Raw genomic sequence first — 22970 nt, forward strand, 5'->3', positions numbered from 1 at the left:
TCCTGCTTGGATTTTTTAAATAGATAAGAAATTGGGGTTTCCTGATTGCCTGAAAAGGCTAACACAGTGCCCATGCTCCACTGTTCTTGTTTCTGGAGAATGATCTGCATGTATCTTCTGTTCCCTTCTATTTATTTTTCTGCTGGCAATGGCTGTCATGGATGGTTAATAGAGTGAAGATATGGTGAGTATTTCCCCATATTTTCACTGATTAAAATTGGTTCTTTTACCATGATTGCTATAACTTGCTTTTGCATTGCACCTTTAACATATCAACTGTCCTGGGACATTTGCTCGGAGGTGAACAGGGGCTAACCATAATGGGAAAATTAGGAGATATGGCCATGACAATAGTTGAAGATTTTAAAGAGGCTTTAGAAAATAGAGAGTAAGTTATATGGGTTTAGAGAGGGAATCTCAGGAAATAAAGTTAAGATGGTAGAAGCCTAAAGGGCTTGAGCTTGCAGAGGTAGAAACTCCACATTTTCATTTGCCAAACTTGATCCAGAGGTCTAACAGTGGTTTAAGTGTAGCTATATAAAGATTAAAAGAACAATGGGTAAACCACTCGTGGGTGATGGAGAGAGTCTAATATGGGGTGGGAGATGATGGAGAGAATCTAATGGGGGAGGGGGCAAGTGGAGGTGGCCCTGAAGGTATGGTTGCTATATTAAATATTTTGCTTTGGTTTTTGCAAATCAAGAATGGCCAGCACAGACATTTTTACAGACAAAGCTTGACTAATTTTAAGGGTCTTTTGATGAGTTCCTGTATTTGTGTAAATGTAGCTTGTATGGATTTTCACAAGATATTCAATAAGATGCCTCGCAAAAAGGTGTTTTGTACAATAGGAAAAGTAGCAACATAGGTAGAGTTGAATGATGGACAGGAATGTCTCATGTCCATCATGTTAAACAGTGATAGATATCAGGCTCGTGTTGTTGAATCCCATAATTTCACAAACTAATTATTGTGCACCACATGATTCTACAAGCTTTGATTTTGAGATTAACTTTAATGACTGAAATAAGAATGTAGCTGAGTCCTATTTAATTGTTTAATACGTTTTTTTGTTTAAATACTGCTGTAGGTTTCATGTTTACACGCGCTCTATTATCCAGAAGCTCAGAAGCGACATCTGCATGTTACTGGCGTGTCCTGGAATGTGACGGGCTCTGTCATTGCTTGTGCATATGGCAGGTATAGTAGCTACAAATAATCAACATCAGCCTCTCTTTTCATTTATTAGTAGTATGTCATGCTCAATTAAGATGGATGCTTGGCTTTGATGTAGCATTGAATCATAACAGAAAAGGAAGGAAGCCTCCAGGTTCTGTCTCTGATCAGGGAATGGTCATAGATGTAATTCCCCATGTGGCTGAACTTCCAATTCCAGCAATATTGCTGTGGGAAAGGACCAAGCAGAACCATTCATATTGATTTAGACTATGGCTGCTGGAGATTCAATTCTTGCCAGAGCTACTGTGACAAATGCCATGGTATTTCTAAGTAAAGGTGAATAGAAGCAGAACTAGCTGAGTGCATAAATATATATATGAATTTATTGTGCACTGTATACTTCTAAGACCAAGGTCTGAGATAGTTACATGTCCAGTTTGTAAGAGATAGGCTTGTGTCTTCAACTTTCATGGAGTGTGTTAATTAAATTTGGAAAATGTTGTTTGTTTGGGTGCCATGACCAACACTTGTGAATCAATTCAAATCAGAAATAGGGCTGTCTGAGGAAATGTTAGATAATTCCAGGTTGCTCAAAGGCCAGTGGATAATTTAAACCTGTGGTGTGGGAGGTGAGAGAGAAATGGTTGACTAACAGAATCACCAAATATGCGGGAACCAAGATAATCCAGGATGGGATTGCAACAAGATGGAATGTTGGAGTCTGTTGTAGACTGTTGGTTCAAGAGAATTGCTGTATTCACTGCTGTCAGGAGCAGAGTATAGTTTTAAAAGCTTAAGTCATTTACTGTTGTCGTTTGTACAAAATGTATGTCACAGAAGCACAGAATTGTTACGGCACAGAAGGAAGCCTTTCGGCCCATCGTGTCTTCACTGGCTCTCCAAAGGAGCATCATGACTTGGTGCCATTCTCCTGCTTTTTCCCCATCCCCTTGCACATTGTTTCTATTCAAATAATCATCTATTGCCCTCTTGAAAGCCTCAATATGCACTGTTGTGCCCTTTCTAAATTTTACAGCTAGTTATTTAATTTGGATTCTGTGACCAGTTCAGATCTGTATTGATAATCCCATCTTCTGGAGTGATTTGGAGAGAATTAAAATGGATTGGGAAGTAGCGATTTTGGATAGTGAGTATTAAAGTACAGACAGGAGGAAGCTGAGTCCCTGTTTGTGGTCTACAGGGAACATGTGAGATGGTTGCTAGACACGACAGTTCATTTGAAAAAATACATGGACTAGCACCATGGCAGTCACAGGGAAATGTGAGATTTCTGTACTGTGGCATCACCATGTATTTTTTTCATGACAAATACAGAATGAATTTCCAAGAAATGAGTGAATCTAACACCCTGGGGAGGATTCTTTGCTCCTGATGGGGGTGAGCATGGAGATGGGAGAGTGCAAAATTTCATGTAAGTTCCCCGCCATCCTGCCCCCAGCCATTTTCCTGTGGGAGGGGTGGCTTGATTACCCAGTGGCGGGTAGCCATTTGAGCTAGTTAAGGGTCGACTATGGCCTATTGTTAGAGCCTGACTGGAATTTTCCATAATAAAAACAGAAAATGCTGGAGAATCTCAGCAGGTCTGACAGCATCTGTGGAAAGAGAAATAGAGTTAACGTTTCGAGTCTGAATCGCTCTGAAGAAGAGTCATGCGGACTCGAAACGTTAACTCTGTTTCTCTTTCCACAGCTGCTGTCAGACCTGCTGAGTTTTTCCAGCATTTTCTGTTTTTATTTCTGATTTCTACATCTACAGTATTGCTTTTATTTGGAATTTTCCAGTTGGCCTCCCAGCCTCCCAAGGCATAGGGGCAGGGCAGCCTGTGGGGTGCCGAACACTCTAGGCAGGCTTTGTGGCCCTCTCTGTCTGCCTGGTGTCAGATGCAGGCTGTCCTGTGGAGGCCTTTCTCCTCCACAATGGTGGTCCAACTGATAAAGGCAGTTTTTATTTTGAAGTTTAAAAACATTGGAGAGAAGGCATCTCCAACTTGGGACACACTCTCTCCTACCTGAAATAACACTTGTTTCCTCCTATTGGCCCTCCCAGTTTTGAGAGCCTGTCCGTTGTCATTAATTGGATGGTGAGCTTGCCCTCTGGCTGTTAATTGTGATTTTCCCCGAATTGGCCAATTAAGTGACTGCAGCTTCTGATCTCCATTTGACCCTGATGTTAGGGTCCAGAAACCCATGGGGAAAATCCTGCCCCTTGATACTAAAGTAAATAGGATTTATAAGTTGACTTTGTTTCAATCAGTTATATATATTGACCCAAACTCCTATGAGTTGTCCTGTTGGAATCAACTTAAGGGAAACAAACACTCCTATTTCTATTATCACTATCATCTAAGAACCACAAGAATTATTTTAAAATAGAGTTACTAGAGTGTAGAATGCATTAAAATAAAATTTAAAAATACATTTATGTAACACTTTATTAGCACTTCGCGACTTATGAATTATTTTTAAAGTGTAGTCACTTGTTACAGCCAACTTGCAACTTGTAACAAATTATCACAGGAGAATTACTGAATGAGAGAGGCTATTTGGCATAGCCTATTTGCATCATCTTGTTATTTCTTAGATAATCCCTGAGTTTTTGCTATGTTCATTTTTTTGTCTGAAGAACATCATCCTGATGACTCTAAATTTATCCTTTGCTAGTTTGAAGCAGAAATCCCTTTATATACACCACTCAAAATAGACCCGCCATTTACTTTTTTCTTCTTCATTCACTGGATATTGGCTGCGCTGGCTGGGCCAGCCTATCCCTAATTGCCCTTGAGAAGAAGGTGGTGATGGTGAGCTGCCTTCTTGAACCACTGCAGTCCCTGTGGTGTCAATTACACACACAGTGCTGTTAGGGAGGGAGATCCAGGATTTTAACCCAGCGACAGTGAAGCAACAGCAATATATTTCCAAGTCATGATGGTGTGTGGCTTGGAGGGGAACTTCCAGGTATTGGTGTTCCCATCTATCTGCTGCCCTTATCCTTCTAGATGGTAATGGTTGTGAGTTTGGAAGGTGCTGTCTAAGGAGCCTTGGTGAATTCCTGCAGTGCAACTGGTCCAGTTCAGTTTCCGGTCAATGGTAACCTCCTGGATGTTGATAGTGGGGGATTTGATTATGGTAATGCCATTGAATGTCAAGGGGCAATGGTTAGATTCTCTCTTTTTGGAGATGGTCATTGCCTGGCACTTGTGTGGCACAAATGTTACTTGCCACTTGTCAGCCCAAGCCTGGATGTTATCCAGGTCTTGCTGCATTTGGACATGGAATGCTTCAGCATCTGAGGAGTAGTGAATGGCACTGAACATTGTGGAATCATCAATGAACATCTCCACTTCTGACCTTATGAGGGAAGGGATGTCATTGATGAAGCAGCTGAAGGTGGTTGGGCCGAGGATGCTACCCTGAGGATCTCCTGCAGTGATGTCCTGGAGCTGAGATGATTGACCTCCAACAACCGCAGCCACCTTCCTTTGTGCTAGGTGTGACTTCAACCAGTGGAGAGTTTTCCTCCTGATTCCCATTGACTCCAGTTTTGTTAGGGTTCCTTGATGCCACACTCGGTCAAATGTGGCCTTGCTGTCAAGGGCAGTCATTCTCACCTCACCTCGGGAGTTCAGCTCTTTTGTGCATGTTTGAACTAAGACTGTAATGAGGTCGGGAACTGAGTGGCCTTGGCGGAACACAAATTGGGCATCAGTGAGCAGGTTATTGCTAAGCAAGTGCTGCTTGATAGCAGTGTTAATGACCCCTTCCTTTACTGATGATGGAGAGTAGACTGATTGGGTGGTAATTGGTCGGGTTGGATTTGTCCTGCTTTTTGTGTGCAGGATATGCCAAGGCAATTTTCCAAATAATGGAGTGAATGCCAGTGTTGTAGCTGTACTGGAACAGCTTGGCTAAGGGCATGGCAAGTTCTGGAGCACAAGTCTTCGGTACTATTGCTGGAATATTGTCAGGCCCCATAGCCTTTGCAGTATCCTGCCTTCAGCCATTTCTTGATATCATGTGGAGTGAATTGAATTGGCTGAAGACTGGTGTATGTGATGCTGGGGTCCTCTGGAGGAGGCTGAGATGGATCATCCACTCAGCACTTCTGGCTGGAGATTGTAGCAAATGCTTCAGCCTTGTCTTTTGCAGCTGGGCTCCCGCATCATTGGGGATGGGGCTATTTGTGGAGCCCCCCCCTCTAGTGAGTTGTTTAATTATCCACTGCCATTTACAAATGGATGTGGCAGGACGGTAGAACTGAGATCTGATCCATTGGTTGTGGGATCACTTAGCTCCGTCTATCACTTGTTTATTATGCTGTTTGGCACGCAAGTAGTCTTGTGTTATAGCTTCACCAGGTTGACACCTCAATTTTAGGTATGTCTGGTGCTGCTCCTGACATGTCCGCCTGCCCTCTTCATTGAACCAGGATTGATCTCCTGGCTTGATGCTAATGGTAGAGTGGAGGATATGCCAAGCCATGAGGTTATAGCTTGTGTTCGAATACTATTCTGCTGCTGATGGCCCACAGTGCCTCATGGATGCCCAGTCTTGAGTTGCTAGATCTATTCAAAATTCAACCCATTTAGCATGGTGGTAGTACCACACAACATGATGCAGGGTATCCTCAATGTGAAGGCAGGTCTTCGTCTCCACTACGACTGTGCGGTGGTCACTCCTACCGATACTGTCATGGACAGATGCATCTGCGGCGGGCAGGTGGTAAGGATGAGGTCAAGTATGTTTTTCGCTCTTGTTGGCTCCCTCAGCACCTGCCGCAGACCCAGTATAGCAGCTGTGTCCTTTAGGATTCAGTTAGCTCGGTCAGTAGCAGGACATTGAAGCCCCCCACCCAGTGTACATTCTGCACCCTTGCCACCCTCAGTGGTGGTATGTAGTAATAAGCAGGAGGTTTCCTTGCCCATGTTTGACCTAATGCCATGAGACTTCATAGGGTCCGGAGTCTATGTTGAGGACTCCCAGGGCAACTCCCTCCCAACTGTATACCATTGTGCCGCCACCTCTGCTGGGTCTGTCCTGCTGGTAGGACAGAACACTGTAGGCCAGTCAACCTAACATCTGTTGTTGGGAAAATGCTAGAGATAAAAACAAACAACTGCGGATGCTGGAAATCCAAAATAAAAACAGAATTACCTGGAAAAACTAAGCAGGTCTGCCAGCATTAGCGGAGAAGAAAAGAGTTGACGTTTCGAGTCCTCATGACCCTTCAGCAGAACTGAGTAATATTAGGAGAGGGGTGAAATATAAGCTGGTTTAAGGTGAGGGTGGGGGGGTGTGTAGGGACAAGCAAGCAGTGATAGGAGCAGATAATCAAAAGATGTCACAGACAAAAGAACAAAGAGGTGTTGAAGGTGGTGATATTATCTAAACAAACGTGCTAATTAAGAATGGATGGCAGGACACACAAGGTACAGCTCTAGTGGGGGTGGGGTGGAAAGACTAACAGGGCATAAAAGGTATAGATTTAAAAATAATGTAAATAAGTGGGAAAAGAAAAATCTATATAAATTATTGGAAAAAATCAAAAGGAAGGGGGAAGAAACGGAAAGTGGTGGGGTTGGAGGAGGGAGTTCAAGATCTAAAGTTGTTGAATTCAATATTCAGTCTGGAAGGCTGTAAAGTGCCTAGTCGGAAGATGAGATGCTGTTCCTCAAGTTTGCGTTGGGCTTCACTGGAACAATGCAGCAAGCCAAGGACAGACATGTGGGCAAGAGAGCAGGGTGGAGTGTTAAAATGGCAAGCGACAGGGAGGTTTGGGTCTTTCTTGCGGACAGACCGCAGGTGTTCTGCAAATCGGTCGCCCGGTTTGCATTTGGTCTCCAATGTGGAGGAGACCGCATTGGGAGTAACAAATGCAGTAGACTAAGTTAGGGGAAATGCAAGTGAAATGCTGTTTCACTTGAAAGAAGTGTTTGGGCCCTTGGACGGTGAGGAGAGAGGAAATGAAGGAGCAGGTGTTGCATCTTTTGCGTTTGCATGGGGAGGTGCCATAGGTGGGGGTTGAGGAGTAGGGGTTGATGGAGGACTGGACCAGGGTGTCTCGGAGGGAACGATCCTTACGGAATGCCGCTGGGGGAGGGTGAAGGGAAGATGTGTTTGGTGGTGGCATCATGCTGGAGTTGACGGAAATGACGGAGGGTGATCCTTTGAATGCGGAGGCTGGTGGGGTGATAAGTGAGGACAAGGGGGAGCCTATCATTTTTCTGGGAGGGAGGACAAGGCGTGAGGGCGGATGCACGGGAGATGGGCCGGACACGGTTGAGGGCCCTGTCAACGACCATGGGTGGAAAACCTCGGTTAAGGAAGAAGGAGGACATGTCAGAGGAACTGTTTTTGAAGGTAGCATCATCAGAACAGATACGATGGAGGCGAAGGAACTGAGAGAATGGGATGGAGTCCTTACAGGAAACTGGGTGTGAGGAGCTGTAGTCGAGGTAGCTGTGGGTGTCGCTAGGCTTGTAATGGATATTGGTGGACAGTCCATCACCAAAAATTGAGATAAAGAGGTCAAGGAAGGGAAGGGAAGTGTCAGAGATGGACCATGTGAAAATGATGGAGGGGTGGAGATTGGAAGCAAAATTAATAAATTTTTCCAGGTCCCGACGAGAACATGAAGCAGTACCGAAGTAATCATCGATGTACCGGAGATAGAGTTGTGGGAGGGGGCCGGAGTAGGACTGGAACAAGGAATGTTCCACGTACCCCATAAAGAGACAGGCATAGCTGAGGCCTGCTAGAGTCTATTATTAGGGAAGAAATAGGACATTTAGAAAAGCTTAATGCTATCAAACAGAGTCAGCATGGTTTTGTGAAAGGGACATTATGTTTGACAAATTTGCTGGACTTCTTTGAGGATATATCAAGCAGAGTTGATAAAGGGAAACTGGTAGATGCAGTGTATTTTGATTGCATTCGATAAGGTGCCACATAAAAGGTTATTGCACAAAATAGGAGCTCACGTTGTTGGGGGTAATGTATTAGCATGGATTGAGGATTGGTTAACACATACAAGACAGAGAGCCGGGATTAATGAGTCTTTTTCGGAAAGACATAACTAATGGAGTGCCACAAGGTTCAGTCCTAGGCCCTCAATTATTTACTATTTATATTAATAACTTGGGCAAGGGGGCAGAGTGTAATATATCCAAATTTGCTGATTTGTGATGAGGACATGAGGAATCTGCAAGGGGATATCGATAGGTTGAGTGAGTGGGCAAAAACTTGGCAGATGGAGTTTAATGTAGGAAAGTGTGAGATCATGCACTTTGGTAGAAAGAATCAAAAGGCAGACTATTATTTAACTGGAGAGACACTCCAAAAGAGTGCAGCAGAGAGGGATCTGGGGGTTCTTGTGCATGAAACACAAAACATTAGCATGCAGGTGCAGCAAGTAATTAAGAAGGCAAATAGAATTTTGGCCTATATTCCTAGGGGGCTGGAGTTTAAAAATAGGGAAATCTTGTTAAAACGATACAGGGTGTTGTTGAGGCCCACCTAGAGTACTGTGTATAGTTTTGGTCCCCTTATTTAAGAAAGGATACACTGGCATTGGAGGCAATTCAAAAGAGATTCACTAGGCTGATTCCTGGGATGAAAGGGTTGACTTATCAAGAATGTCTAAACCTTTATCCATTAGAGTTTAGAAGAATGAAGGGTGATCTTATTGAAACGTGCAAGATTCTGATGGAACTTGACAGGGTAGATGTTGAGAAGATGATTCTACTATGGTGGGGGGAATCATGAACTAGGGGGTATAGTTACAGAATAAATTTCTTCTCTGAGGGCTGAGTTTGCTGTTGTCATTTCTGGTGCCTAGGTCAATGCAAGGTAGTCTGACACATTGCATTACTTTTTTGAGACTTAATAGTGGCTTGATACAACTGAGTGGCTTGCTAGGCCATTTCAGAGGGCATTGAATAGTCAAGCACATTGCTGTGGGCCTCGAGTCACATGTAGGCCAGACCAGGTAAGGACAGCAGATTTCCTTTCCTAAAGGGGATTAGTGAACCAGATGGGTTTTTACAACAATCGACCTGGTCATCATTAGACTTTTAATTCCAGATTTTTATAGAATTCAAATTCCACCATCTGCCATGGCAGGATTTGAACCTGGGTCCCCAGAGCATTACCCTGGGGCTCTGGATTACTAGTCCAGAGACAATACAATGACATCGCCTCCCCTCCCTTATAGTATCTCCTCCATTGGTGCTTCCAAAGCAGCACCTTGGCACAGTGCTGTTCTTCTGTACCGTGCCACTTTCACTTCTAAGTTTGGAGCCTGTTTCCCTTTAAAGGATGTAACCTGCTGGCATGAGATAACGTAACTTTGAATGCTGGAAAGTTATTTAAATGAGCTGACTGATTTATAGTTCAATGCAACATGGATACACCGGAATTCAATGCTTCTACGTTCTCACAACATTATTGCCCCCTCTGTTTTTTTAATTTATTACGCCAGTTACACTTATTGTAGATTATTTAATAAGCTTGACTTTCATCTGAGGTTTGCATTACCTGAAACACATACTTGTAAATGCCTCTGCAGCCATCAAAAATTTGGCTGAATACTTTGTTGGATTTTAAGCAAAGCTTTACAACAAAAGAAAGACATGCTTTTATTTAGCACCTTTCATGACCTCAGGAAGTCCCAAAGCTTTTAGTCCATAAAGTACCTCACCTAATAGATGGTCAGTGAGTACTTTTCAAAACTGTTTCCTTTATGTATTTTTAGGCTATGTTCACTGAGGTAGTCACCTTATCAATAAAGGATGTTTGCTTGTGATTATCTTGTCACATTAACTAATGTGTTTATTTTAAGTTCTATGGCAATATGGTTTTAAGTTTACACTTTGATAAATAATTTCTAGAGTTTCTGAATTATTTCTTGCTCTGAAACTATATCTCAAAAACAAAATAGATCCAGTTTTTGCAGATTTTCATTGGGGAAACAAGTTTACATTTATATCATACCTTATTATGTCCTTGGAATGTTCTGGCAAATTGCCTTTGAAATGTATTCACTTGTTTTATGGGAAAACACAGCAACAAGTTGCATCTCTCAAATAGTAGTGAGATGAATAACCAGTCTTATTTCTGGTGGTTTTGGTTGAAGGAGTGATGTTGGCACAGATAATGGGGGAACACCCTGCTCTTGAAGCGGTGTCAGAAGGATGTTTCTGCCTGCTCAGTTTGTACCTTGCACTCTCTCTTTATTGTATTGAGGACAGAGTCACAGTGCACAGTTGCTTTCCTGCTGTGTGATCTGATCCATTCCCAGTTGATCATCCCCTGAAGAATCTGAGAATGTAATCCAGGTTGACACTTAAGTGCAGCCCTTAGAGTCAGAGATGCTGTCTCTCAGATGAAACATTAAACGGTCTGCCTGTTCAGGTGGGTGTAAAAGATCTCATTGCAATATTTGGGGAAGAGTGGAGTGCTCTTATTATCCTGGCTGCCTCATATGCTTCAACCAGCATCATTAAAAGATTAGCTGGTCGTTTATCTTGCTGCTATGCACAAATTGGCTGTTGTGTTTGTTTCCATTACAATAATGAGCACATTGCGAGAGTGATTTGTTGGCTGTGTAGCACTTTGGGACACTCTTGGCTGTGTAGCACTTTGGGACATTCTGAAGATATAAAAAGGCACTATGGTTGAGCGTTTGGGTTTAATTCAGTGCTAATTGCAAACTGACAAAGGATTAAAAATACCTAAGCAGGCAAGGTGTTTTTCTGCATGTCTTTATTGTTTTTGATATCAAGATTGTCTCAGCTTTAAAAAGCAAGAAATGCTTCTAAAAATATTGTATACATTACACCGGCGATAGTGTTGGTCATAATCAGACATATCTCCATTTGATTTAGCCCACTCAGTTTAAGCATTGTATTATGTCACTACCGTTATGATATCCGCTTTGTATAGATCCTGTATCTCCTGTCATTTTGCTTTCTGCTTTGGAACTGCTAGGCCAAAGTAGACACTTTTGCTGGATGATTTTTTGTGGATTTTCTTCTGGAGTTGATAATCTGAAGGGGAGCAGTGATTTCTACCTGCATTCCTGTTCATGATGTTACTGTTGAAAAATTCTGTGATGTCACAAGCATCCTTTGCAAACGTGTGTATGCTTCCAGATAGCCTCTGACTAACAATTCAATGACATAAAGCAGAGTAACAAGGAGTGATGGAGAGCATCAATAAATCTACAAAAACATCTCCCTTGTACAACATTATGTACAATTCAATTGATATTTTTCTTATTTAAGTCACAGTCTTTGTGAGTCCAAGTCATCAATTGCCATTAAATCATCCCATCAAATATATTGAATAGTGTTTGGCTGTTGAGTAACTCTTTGGTCTATTTTTCAGTATGGAAGTTTGTTTTAGTGCATCCACAATAATTAATAATGATTCTTATCAAATTTGATTTCAGGCTGGAGGATGGTGACTGGAGCACAGAGAAGTCCTATGTGTGCTCCTGGAATCTGGATCGGAGAGGGTTGAACCCAGCGCGACCAAATACTGTGATTGATGTTTCTAGTGCTGTCATGTCCCTGGCATTCCACCCAGTAGAACCCTCTTTGATTGCTGGTATGAATTTAGGCTTTGAACTTAAAACTTGTATCTGCCATCACAATGTGGAGTGGCGGGGGACGGCGATGAGTTGAACCACTTCAGTCATTTGCACATAACAAGCTCCCACAAACAGCAGTGAGGTACTGACCAGTTACCCTATTTTGGTGATGTTGGTTGAGGAATAAATATTAGGCTGGAAACCGGTGGATATGCCCTGGATTCTTGATCTGAGAGGGCAAATGGAGTCTCAGTTTAACATTTCATCCAAAAGAAAGAAGCAATGCAAAAGCTAGACAGTACAAATTGCCAGCAGGATTCAGTAAAGCACATCAATGGCCATCAGTGTTTGGGTAGGGGTGTTAATGTTGAGGGAATGATATTGAGTTAAGGAGGATTCTCCTATTTTGGAATTGGCCAGTAAAACTTCTATGTCCTGCCACAGTAAGCAACCTGAGCTCTACTGCAGCAGTCTGTGACACAGTCTCGCATGCTGTACCAAAACTTAATTTAAACTGTATCAATCAATCATCCCTCTAGTTTTTTTCTGGAGTGTGTGCTCCCTTTAATTTTTGTTTTGCATGGCCACGCATGCAAGGTAATTTAAAGGGGCGGTTCGCCGCTTCCCTCGCCTGACCCTCTCGTTGCTGCTTCCCTCGCCCGAGTCCTTGCTCATAGAGTGGAATGGAGAGGGAAACGGTGAGCAGGGGAAGTGAGGGGCTCAGGAAGTGGTGAGCTGGCGGTTTGTTTAAAAAAAAGTGACTGAGCATGTGCAGTTACAATGTGCTTCTTAGTGCATGCGTGGTAACTACGCTAAAATGAAAGTGGAAGCAGCGCTATTTGGGGAAAGTTCCCTAGTTTACAAACTGTGCTAAAACAAAGCCGTGCTATTAAAACACGTTTTAAACAGAGGATACCTTTACCTTAAGATACGTCAGGATAGTTAATTAATGAAAGGTAAAGTGAATAGCTCCCTACTAAATACAAGAAAGAACTTGCAAATCTGTAGTGCCTTTCAGAAGCTCAGCCAATGAAGTACCTTTTGAAATGTTGTCACTGTTGTAATCTAGGAATTAAATCAATTAAAATCATTAACTCCTCCACCTATTTAAACATTAGCAAATTGAGGGAATGAGATTAAGTAACGTGTATAATATATATTTTGATTTGGAAGGGTTGAAGACTCAAGGTGGAGGTTTCTCTATTCCTGTCCATGGTGGAGTGGTTTGAGTTAAAGTCCTTGCAGTATATTATTACTACCACCGGAGGGTGCTAGTGGCAGAAAATCCTTAATGCATGAGATAAAAGTCCAAAGTGTTTTGCTTTGTCAACTGATCAATAAATTTGGAACTCCCAAATAAAAATGCTCCAATTTTTTTATTGTGAGACCTGGTGCAAGACACTACATAGATTGGGGAAAAAAATTGATAAACCAAGCTTAAAAAAAAGGCTGTATGCAAGGAGGTTCCAGGGAAAGTGAGGAGTTGCAATGTATTTTGTCATGAGAATAAATTTAAGAATTGGAGTCAGTGCATTCTTGCTTTCAATACATTAAGGATGAGAGAGGTGTAAAGAACAAATTGGTTGGTATATTGGAGTTTAGGAGGAAAGATCTGATGTGAAATTACCATAGTGGTAATGATAAAAGAGAGAAACTACGAACTGTAGGAGTAGGCCATTCAACTCCTTGAGCCTGTGCATTTCCAGTATTTTCCCATTTACTTAGATTTGTAGCACTGTTGTCATTCACTTGTCTCTATAAATCTGAAATAGGCTTTGCATCTAGCCTGCAACCCTCAATTCTGTGGTGGTAGTGAAGAAGGTTTTATCCAGTCATCCTAGTGTTTAAAAACAAAAAAACTGCGGATGCTGGAAATCCAAAACAAAAACAGAATTACCTGGAAAAACTCAGCAGGTCTGGCAGCATCGGCGGAGAAGAAAAGAGTTGACGTTTCCTAGTGTTTGTCTCTTTTAGGGGATGAGGGACCACTTGGAGTTCTAAACATTTGTGTCAGTAACGAAATTTCAGCACGCATCATTGAAAAAAAGTAACCATGCAGTATGAATGCAGTCTGAAAGAATGGGGCAAATACTGAGAATTTTTTTGTGTACTTCAAAGGTTGAAGATTAATGCACTCATTCTGGGTGAGACAATGATTGTAAAAGAAAGACTTGCATTTATTTAGCATTTTTCTCTACCTCAAGGACTCTCAAATGTAGTAATTAATATAGAAAGTGTGGCAATCAATTTGTGTGACTAGTTGGCCTAACATCTATTAGCAGGAAATTAATATAGCCTATAATTAAGAATAAAATGACTAAAAAACACCTTGAATATTTTCAGCCAATCAGAGAAAGCCAGCATGGATTTTGAGAAGGTGACTAAACTAGTGGAGGGGGGTTGTCTATGGAGGATAATTATATGGACTTGCAAAAGACATTGATGAAGTCCCTCATAAGAGACTGTTAACTAAAGTTGAAGCTTGTGGAATTGAAGGTAAGTTATTGACCTAGTTAGGAAATTGGTTGAGCAACAGGATACAGACTAAGGACAATGCGGAGGTAATCTAATTGGTAGGATGTAATTAGTGGTGTCCTGTTGGGGCTTCAACTAATCACTTTTTATTTACAACTTAGAGGAGGATGGGATAGGCAGTTTGCCGATGACACAAAGATAGGCGGCATTGCAAGCAGTGGGGAGTGGAGATGTAAAATTACAAAGAAATATTAATACAAACATATGAATTAGGAGCAGGAGTAGGCCCCAAATCTGCTTCGCCATTCAGTAAGAACATGGCTGACCTGACTGTGGCCTCAGTGCCACTGTCCTGCCTACCCTTGATTCCCTTGTTAGCATTTCCATGATTATTGATGTCAATTTTGTAATGTTTAGTGCTAATTGTGTGTGAGATCTGCAAAATGGGCACACTATTTGTAGGTCCTTAGTATGCCTGAAGTGCTAACTGGTGAAATCTGTTGAGAAAGCAACAGGGGAGGACAGTACAAACAGCATCTGTTTCCCTGGTTTCGGATTGAAATAATATTTAATGTCCGGAAGCACTGCTATTTTTCAATGTCCATTGGCTGGGAAACACCTTTAGTTACTTGCAGTATTGATTTTCCAAAGAAGACTTGCACAGGTAGCTTGTTTTTGTAGCTCGAACTAGATTTTGTTTTAGCCTTTTTGCCCTTTTGCATTGATATTTGTCATTTTCAATCAGAACCTATATTCTATCTTTGGGTGTTTTCTGAGAGCAATTTTGTGTGGTGCTACTTGCTGGTTCTGTAGGAGAAAGAGAACCATCTGAGGAATACTTAAACCTCAGATGATGATGCAATACTGAAATGCTGCAGAAAGTAGATTCCTCCATACTCAACCCCAACCTCTACAATCTGCTTGTTATGCTCTTAAATGTTTCCAGGAACATTCATGCTCAAGTTTCAGGTTCTATTTGTATGCAGCTGGTGAGGCTATAATCTCTCAGCTCTGAATCTGGTGAAGCTGAGTCCAGGTTATTGTGAAGTGTTGCTGAGGACAGAAAGGACCTAATCTTGCAAACTCAGTGGAGCCGTAGAAATAGCCCGTCATTCTTCTGGTAAATCATTTTATTTGTCCCATGTCTTATTATTGTTTTAATTCACTATAGACATTTATTTTTATGCCTTTTGATATGTTTGATTTGCCTCATTAATAAGATTTATCTAGTACGATAATGAGAAAAATAAATAAGCTGAAGAAGCACACACTTGTAAAACAAGACAATATGACATGTAGCATCTCCACTATTGCTGGGATTTAGATCACCTGGTTCAGCACAGACCCGAGGATCTTCCAGCTTTGTACTCGTTACAAATTTGTGGCATTATTCATTTTCATTCTCGTTTCCCGCTTACCCGCCTATCAAGTTATTACTACCACAATCATCAACTACCGGGATTAATGACATATTACTTGGAGAAGTAAAAAATACACTTCTAAACGATAGATCAAGTGAATGAGAAAAACTGGCAAATGAGTTTTAATTTAGGCAAATGTGAAGTCATCCACCTTGGATCTAAGAAAGATAGAACTGTGTACTTTCTGAATGGTGAAAACAAAAAACAGTGGAACTCCAAAGAGACTTGGAGGTCTAGGTACACAAATTATCATTAAAATGCCATGAACAGGTACAGAAAATAATCAAAAATTCAAAATGGAATGTTAGCCTTTATATCTAGAAGACTAGAATACAAAGGGGTAGAAGTCATGCTTCAGTGACACAAAGCCCTAGTGAGACCATACCTGGGTACTATGAGCACCTCTGACACCACACCTTAGGAAGGATATATAGGTCTTGGAGTGCAGCATAGATTTACCAGACGGATACCTGGACTCCGAGCATTAAATTACGAGCAGTGATCCAACAAACTAGAGTTACATTCCCTGAAATTTAGAAGGTTATGGAATGATTTGATGGAAGTAAGGCACTCTTTGTCCAGGTCTCTGCATTACTAGTGCAGTAACATAACCATTATGGGACCCTTTGCGATAGCACTGTGGGGATTACCATCACTACAGGGACTTGGAGCAGTTCAAGAAGGCACCTCATCTCCACCTTTTCAAGGGGCGACCAGGGAAGGAAAATGAACGTGGCCTTACCAGCATGCCTACATCCTGAGACTGATTTTTTTTTAAATTTAATTTTCCAGATATGTCCTATTGGCTGTTGTTTGCTTTTTGCTAAGTCAATAGACTTTTCTGTAAAGTAGATATTTGCTGTGTGTCCTTCTGTAAGACCTCCTCTGCCTCCAACTCATCGGTGACACAGTAGTGTCGATGGACGGTTTGTAAATCCTTAGTAAATCAGGAATACACAAGAATATGAGATAGGAGCAGGAGTACACCATATGGATCATATGGAACCTACTCCACCATTCAGTACAATCATGGCTGATCTTGAGCTTCAACTCCACTTTCCTGTCCATTCCCCAAATCCTTTGATTCCCTGAGAGACCAAAACTCTGTCTATCCCAGCCTTAAATATGGTCAACATTGGAGCATCCACAACCCAATGGGGAAGAGTATTCCTAAGATTCACAACTTTTTGAGTGAAGTAATTTCTCCTCATCTCAGTCCTAAATGATCAACCCATTATCCTGAGACTGCTCCCTGTGTTCTAGACTCCCCAGCCAGCGGAAACAACCTCTGTGTCTAAAACAAAAACAGAATTACCTGGAAAAACTCAGCAGGTCTGGCAGCATCGGCAGAGAAGAAAAGAGTTGACGTTTCGAGTCCTCATGACCCTTCGACAGAACACTTTTGTTTTTAAACTCTGTGTCTACCCTGTCAAGAATGAGATCACTTCTCAGTCTTCTAAACTCCAGAGAATATAGGCCGAATTTACTCAGCCTCTCATCCCAAGGACCAATCTGGTGAACCTTTGCTGGATTGCCCCCGATTCAAGTATATCCTTCCCTAAATATGGAGACCAAAACTGCACCAAGTGTTGTCTCACCAAAGCCCTGAACAATTGTAGCAATTGAAGACTTCTTTATTCCTGTACTCCAGTTCCCCTTGCAATAAAGGCTGGTATGTCATTTGCCTTCCTAATTGCTTCCGGTACTGTACCTGCATGAGTTCCTCATATGAGCACACCCAAGTATTTCTGAACATCAACATTCACAAGTTTCACACCATTTTAAAAAATATTGTTTTCTTACGACCAAGCTGAATAACCTCTCACTTCCCCACATTATGTTCCATCTGCATATTGTTGCCCACTCACTTAACCTGTCTATACCTCTTTGTAACCTTTTTTGCCCTTCTCACAGCTTACATTTCCATCTAACTTTTTATTGTCAGCAAACTTGGATACATTACTCTCTGTCTTTTTGTCTAAGTCATTAATATAGATTATAAATAGCTTAGGTCCTAGCACTGATCCTTGCGACACTCCACTAGTCACAGCTTGCCAACTTTAGAATATCCCTTTTATGCCTATTCTTTGTTTCCTGTCTGTTAACTGATCCTCTATCAAGCTAATATATTACCTCTAACTTCATGAGTCCTTATGTTGCCTATTTTAACCTTTCGTTTGACACCTTATCAAATGTCTTTTGTGCTACGTCTACTGGTTCCCTTTATCTACCCTACTAGTTACATCCTCAAAAAACACAACTTTGCTTTCGTAAAATCAAGTTGACTTTGCCTGATCATACCAGGACTTTCCAAGTGCACTGTTAAAAGACTTCCTTAATAATAGATTCCAGCACTTTCCCAATAACTCATTTCAGGCTAATTGGTCTGAGCTTCCCCGTTTTCCCCCTCCCTCCTTTCTTGAATAGCGATGTTAAATGTGCTAACCTCAAATCTGCTGGGACTGTTCCAGAATCAAGGGAATTTTGGAAAATCATAGCCAGAGCATCCACTATCTCTGCACTTATGTTCTTACATCCTAGCGTTCTAAAGAAATAAGAAATTGGAGCAGCAGTAGGCCATTCGGCCCCTCAAGCCTGCCCTGCCATTCAATAAGATCATAACTGATCTGTCCCAGGCCTCAACTCCTCTTTCATGTCAGTTCCTCATAGCCCTCAACTCCCCAGTATTTAAAAAATCTATCTACCTCCTCTTTAATTACTTCGAGTGATCTAGCCTCCACAACTCTCTGGGGTGGAGAATTCCAGACATTCACTACCCTCTGAAGGAAGAAGTTCCTTCGCATCTCAGTTTTAAATAAGTGCCCCTTTATTCTGTAACTATGTTCCCTAATTTGAGATTTCCCCCACTAGTGGAAACATCTTCTCAACATCTACCCTGTTAAGCCCCCTCAGAATCTTGTACGTTTCAATAAGATCATCCCTCATTCTCCTAAACTCTAATGAATAAAGGCCACCAGATCCCGGGAATTTGTCAGATTTTAGTCGCCTAAGTTTTTCTGGTAATTTTTCTCTGCTGATATTAGTTTGCTTAATTTCCTCTTTTTAGCACCTAGGTTACCCTCTATTTATGAATGAGCTCTGGGTGGAAAACATAAAGATTTGCTTTCTACCGTTAATATATGTGCTGTCCTCTATAGGTGGTCTTTACAATGGAGAAGTTTTAGTGTGGAACAGCAGTAAAACCGATGACCCTTTAATTGCTAGATCAGGAATGTCTGAGGATACCCACCGTGAGCCTGTTTATCAGGTAAAAGCCTTGTTTGGATTATTCTGATCCTTCTCTCCTTTCCTCACCTGGTTTAACATCCTTTTCACCTTGTGGAATCTGAAGGGAGATTGAGGCTCTGTGTATCATGTGTTCTCCCTCTTCCACCTCCAATCCCCATTTATGCTGTCATCACTCTGTGTGGCTATTGGAAGGCTATTTTGAAGGGACTCAGTTATATTATAATTTATTCAGGTATTTGGGACAGGAGGGCCCCATTCAACTAATTGAGTTTCTCTTCAATCATCAACATATAGTAAGTGTGAACCAGGGGAAAATCTGGCAAGTTTCCTGCAGTGTAACAATGGCTGGTTGAAGTTTGGGTCGAGTTTACTTCCATTAGTAACTCTGCCAATGAGGGAAAAACCCAGCCTACAGACTAAACCAAAATGAAAGCACCTTTGTTTTTATTTAAAAATAACTCAGACTGCCCAATTGCGAACTGAACAGATGCTGACCCCAGATAATTGAGACAAATATCTTACAGAAGAGGTGTTCAGGCCAAGTTTGTGGGTGGATAGTTAAGATGGAGATCAACCATGATCCAATTGAGTACCAGAAGGCCTGATGGGCTGAATGGCCTCCTGGGGGCCTATTGTCCTAATCTTGAGATAACATCTTGATCAGAGTGACTGAAAGGGTCAAATGGGATTTTGAGATTTCATTTTTACTTGTTCTGTGGAATGCATTCTGAAATTCTGTCCTACAGCCAGTATCCTCCCTGGTATTTGAGAATAGTACTGGGTGCCGTAACCTCTCCCCACTTTCATGAACATGTTGACTGGGGATTTCCCACTCATTCTGTTCACTGCCTTACAGTTCCATGACTTGTCATTTTAATTCTCCACCTCCAATCTCACTTTTGACATCTCTGTCCTCAACCTTCTACACTGCTCTAATGAAGGCCAATGGAAGTTCAAGAAACAGTATCTCATCTTTCAAGTAGGCACTTCATAGCCTTTTGGGATCGATATTGATCAACAATTTTAGATCATGATCTCTGCCGTGGAATTTTTGAACAGCAGCTACTGATAATGATTCTGCGTTTGTGATTTTTGACTCCGCTAGGCCCATCTTTTGTTTCTTTCCCTGTCTGGTTAGTGCTCCCTTTTGCCTTGCACAATCATTCCTTTTGCCATTTTACCTCTCCTGTCCTCCACCTTATCACAGATCTGCCTGCCTGTCTCTTTATGGGGTATGTGGAACATTCCTTGTTCCAGTCCTACTCCGGCCCCCTTCCACAACTCTTTCTCCGGTACATCGATGATTACTTCGGTGCTGCTTCATGCTCTTGTCGGGACTTGGAAAAATTTATTAATTTTGCTTCCAGTCTCCACCCCTCCATCATTTTCACGTGGTCCATCTTTGACACTTCCCTTCCCTTCCTTGACCTCTCTGTCTCCATCTCTGGTGATAGACTGTCCACCAATATCCAGTACAAGCCTACCGACTCCCACAGCTACCTCGACTACAGCTCCTCACACCCCGCTTCCTGTAAGGACTCCATCCCATTCTCTCAGTTCCTTCACCTCCGTCGCATCTGTTCCAATGATGCTACCTTCAAAAGCAGTTCCTCTGACATGTCCACCTTCTTCCTTAACTGAGATTTTCCACCCATGGTCGTTGACAGGGCCCTCAACCGTGTCCGGCCCATCTCCCGCGCATCCACCCTCACGCCTTCTCCTCCCTCCCAGAAACATGATAGGGTCCCCCTTGTCCTCACTTATCACCCCACCAGCCTCCGCATTCAAAGGATCATCCTCCGCCATTTCCGCCAACTCCAGCATGCCACCAAACACATCTCTTCACCCCCCCTTATCGGCATTCCATAGGGATCGCTCCCTCCGGGACACCCTGGTCCACTCCTCCATCACCCCCTACTCCTCAACCCCCTCCTATGGCACCACCCCATGCCCACGCAAAAGATGCAACACCTGCCCCTTCACTTCCTCTCTCCTCACCGTCCAAGGACCCAAACACTCCTTTCAAGTGAAGCAGCATTTCACTTGCATTTCCCCCAACTTAGTCTACTGTATTCGTTGCTCCCAATGCGGTCTCCTCTACGTTGGAGAGACCAAACTTAAACTGGGCGACCGCTTTGCAGAACACCTGCGGTCTGTCCATAAGAATGACCCAAACCTCCCTGTCGCTTGCCATTTTAATACTCCACCCTGCTCTCTTGCCCACATGTCTGTCCTTGGCTTGCTGCATTGTTCCAGTGAAGTCCAACGCAAACTGGAGGAACAACATCTCATCTTCCGACTAGGCACTTTACAGTCTTCCGGACTGAATATTGAGTTCAACAATTTTAGATCATGAACTCTCACCTCCATCCCCACCCCCTTTCCGAACCCCCCCTTTTTTCCCCAATAATTTATATATATATATTTTTCCCATCTATTTCCATTATTTTTAAATGTATTTCCATGTATTGTTTTATCTCTACCTTTTAGCCTATTTCGATCCCTTCCCCCCCACACCACCCCCAGTAGGGCTATCTGTACCTTGCTGGTCCTGCTTTCTATCCTTAATATCACCTATTATCACATTCCTTAGATAATATCACCACCTTCAACACCTCTTTGTCCTTTTGTCTATGACATCTTTTGGTTATCTCCACCTATCACTGGCCCTGTATCCAGCTCTACCTGTCCTACTCCTCCTTAAACCAGCTTATATTTCACCTCCTTTTCTATTTTTCCTTAGTTCTGTTGAAGAGTCATATGGACTCTCCGCAGAGGCAGTCAGACCTGCTGAGTTTTTCCAGGTATTTTTATTTTTGTTACAGATCTCCCTTTGTTCTTTCCTTCCCCCTCCCTCCTTTACCGCAGCTGTATATTTGCTTAAAACTCTTACATCTCTAACTGCTCCCAGATCTGATTATAGGCCATTGGCTTGAAATTTAACTCTGCTTCCCACCCACAGATACTGCTCGACCTTCTGAGTGCTTTCCAGAATTTTCTGTTTTTATCTATGATTTCTTGCAGTACTTTATGCTTTTGTACAGATCTCTGACCATTCCTTTTAATGGGAGGGAACTTGGAGGAATGGCCCAAGCTGGGGTATGGTTTCATGGGCAGATCTTTGCCACTTCACTGAAATGGTGATCCTGGGACTGGCCCATTATTCAATTCCTAGCCTCACCTATTATCCAGTCACACATTGTGGACACACCACTTAGCTGATTATTATTTTCCCACACCCCTCCCACAATCTTAATGGCTGCCAGTGGTGGGATTGAGGATTTAGGGAAAGTGCAAGAATCCAGAAGAGGAGAGCGCAGGGACCAGGCAAAATTGTGGGGCTGGAGAAGGTTATGGAGATAGGATGGACAAGGCCATGGAGGGATTTGAAAACCAGATGAGAATTTTAAAATTGAGGCTTTGTCAGATCACGAGCCTTTATAGGTCATGGAGCATAGGGGTGATGGGTGAACGGGATGTGGTACAAGTTAGGAGATGGGCAGCAAATTGCGTGTTCAGGTTTATGGAGGGTGCAACATACAGGGAGGCTTTGGAATAGTCTGTGTCTGGCGGTAACAAAGGTATGGATGGTTTCAGGAGCAGATGGGCTGGGGCACAGTGGAGACCAGTGATCATTTTTAACAGAAAAGCTAAATATTACAGATGCTGGAAACCTGAAATAGAAAACAGAAAAAGCATTTTCTCTCAGGAAGTTAGGCAGCATCTGTGGAAAGAGAAACAGAGTTGACATTTCAGGGTTGTGACCTTTTTATCAAAGTTTCTCTGCTTCCAGTATTTTCAGCATTTTTTGTTTTTATCATTTTTAACACACTGATTATTCCACCTTCCGCCCAGCACAGCCAGTAATTTCCACCCTGTCGACTTTTGTCACAGAGGGAGACCCTGCCAGCCCTCGCTGTCTCGGCTGGAGAACACTCAGCAGCGGGGCATATTGTGAACTTCAGGAGAAGGAAGGAACAAGTTAAACTTTTTCTCTAAGTATTGAAGTTTTAAAACAAAACCATGTTTTTTTCAAAA

General features: G+C 42.3%; 1 protein-coding gene across 1 annotated transcript in view; it reads left to right on the forward strand.

Annotated features, from left to right (window-relative positions):
- Positions 1-22970, forward strand: part of dync2i2 (dynein 2 intermediate chain 2) — a 44854-nt gene that overhangs the window by 13471 nt on the left and 8413 nt on the right. The window contains exons 2-4 of the mRNA XM_041193021.1: positions 1091-1200; positions 11647-11804; positions 18842-18951. Coding sequence (XP_041048955.1) covers positions 1091-1200; positions 11647-11804; positions 18842-18951 — 378 coding nt within the window. The remainder of the gene's footprint in view (positions 1-1090; positions 1201-11646; positions 11805-18841; positions 18952-22970) is intronic.

Source organism: Carcharodon carcharias, chromosome 8 (genome assembly GCF_017639515.1).
Source record: "Carcharodon carcharias isolate sCarCar2 chromosome 8, sCarCar2.pri, whole genome shotgun sequence".
Classification (NCBI taxonomy): domain Eukaryota; kingdom Metazoa; phylum Chordata; class Chondrichthyes; order Lamniformes; family Lamnidae; genus Carcharodon; species Carcharodon carcharias.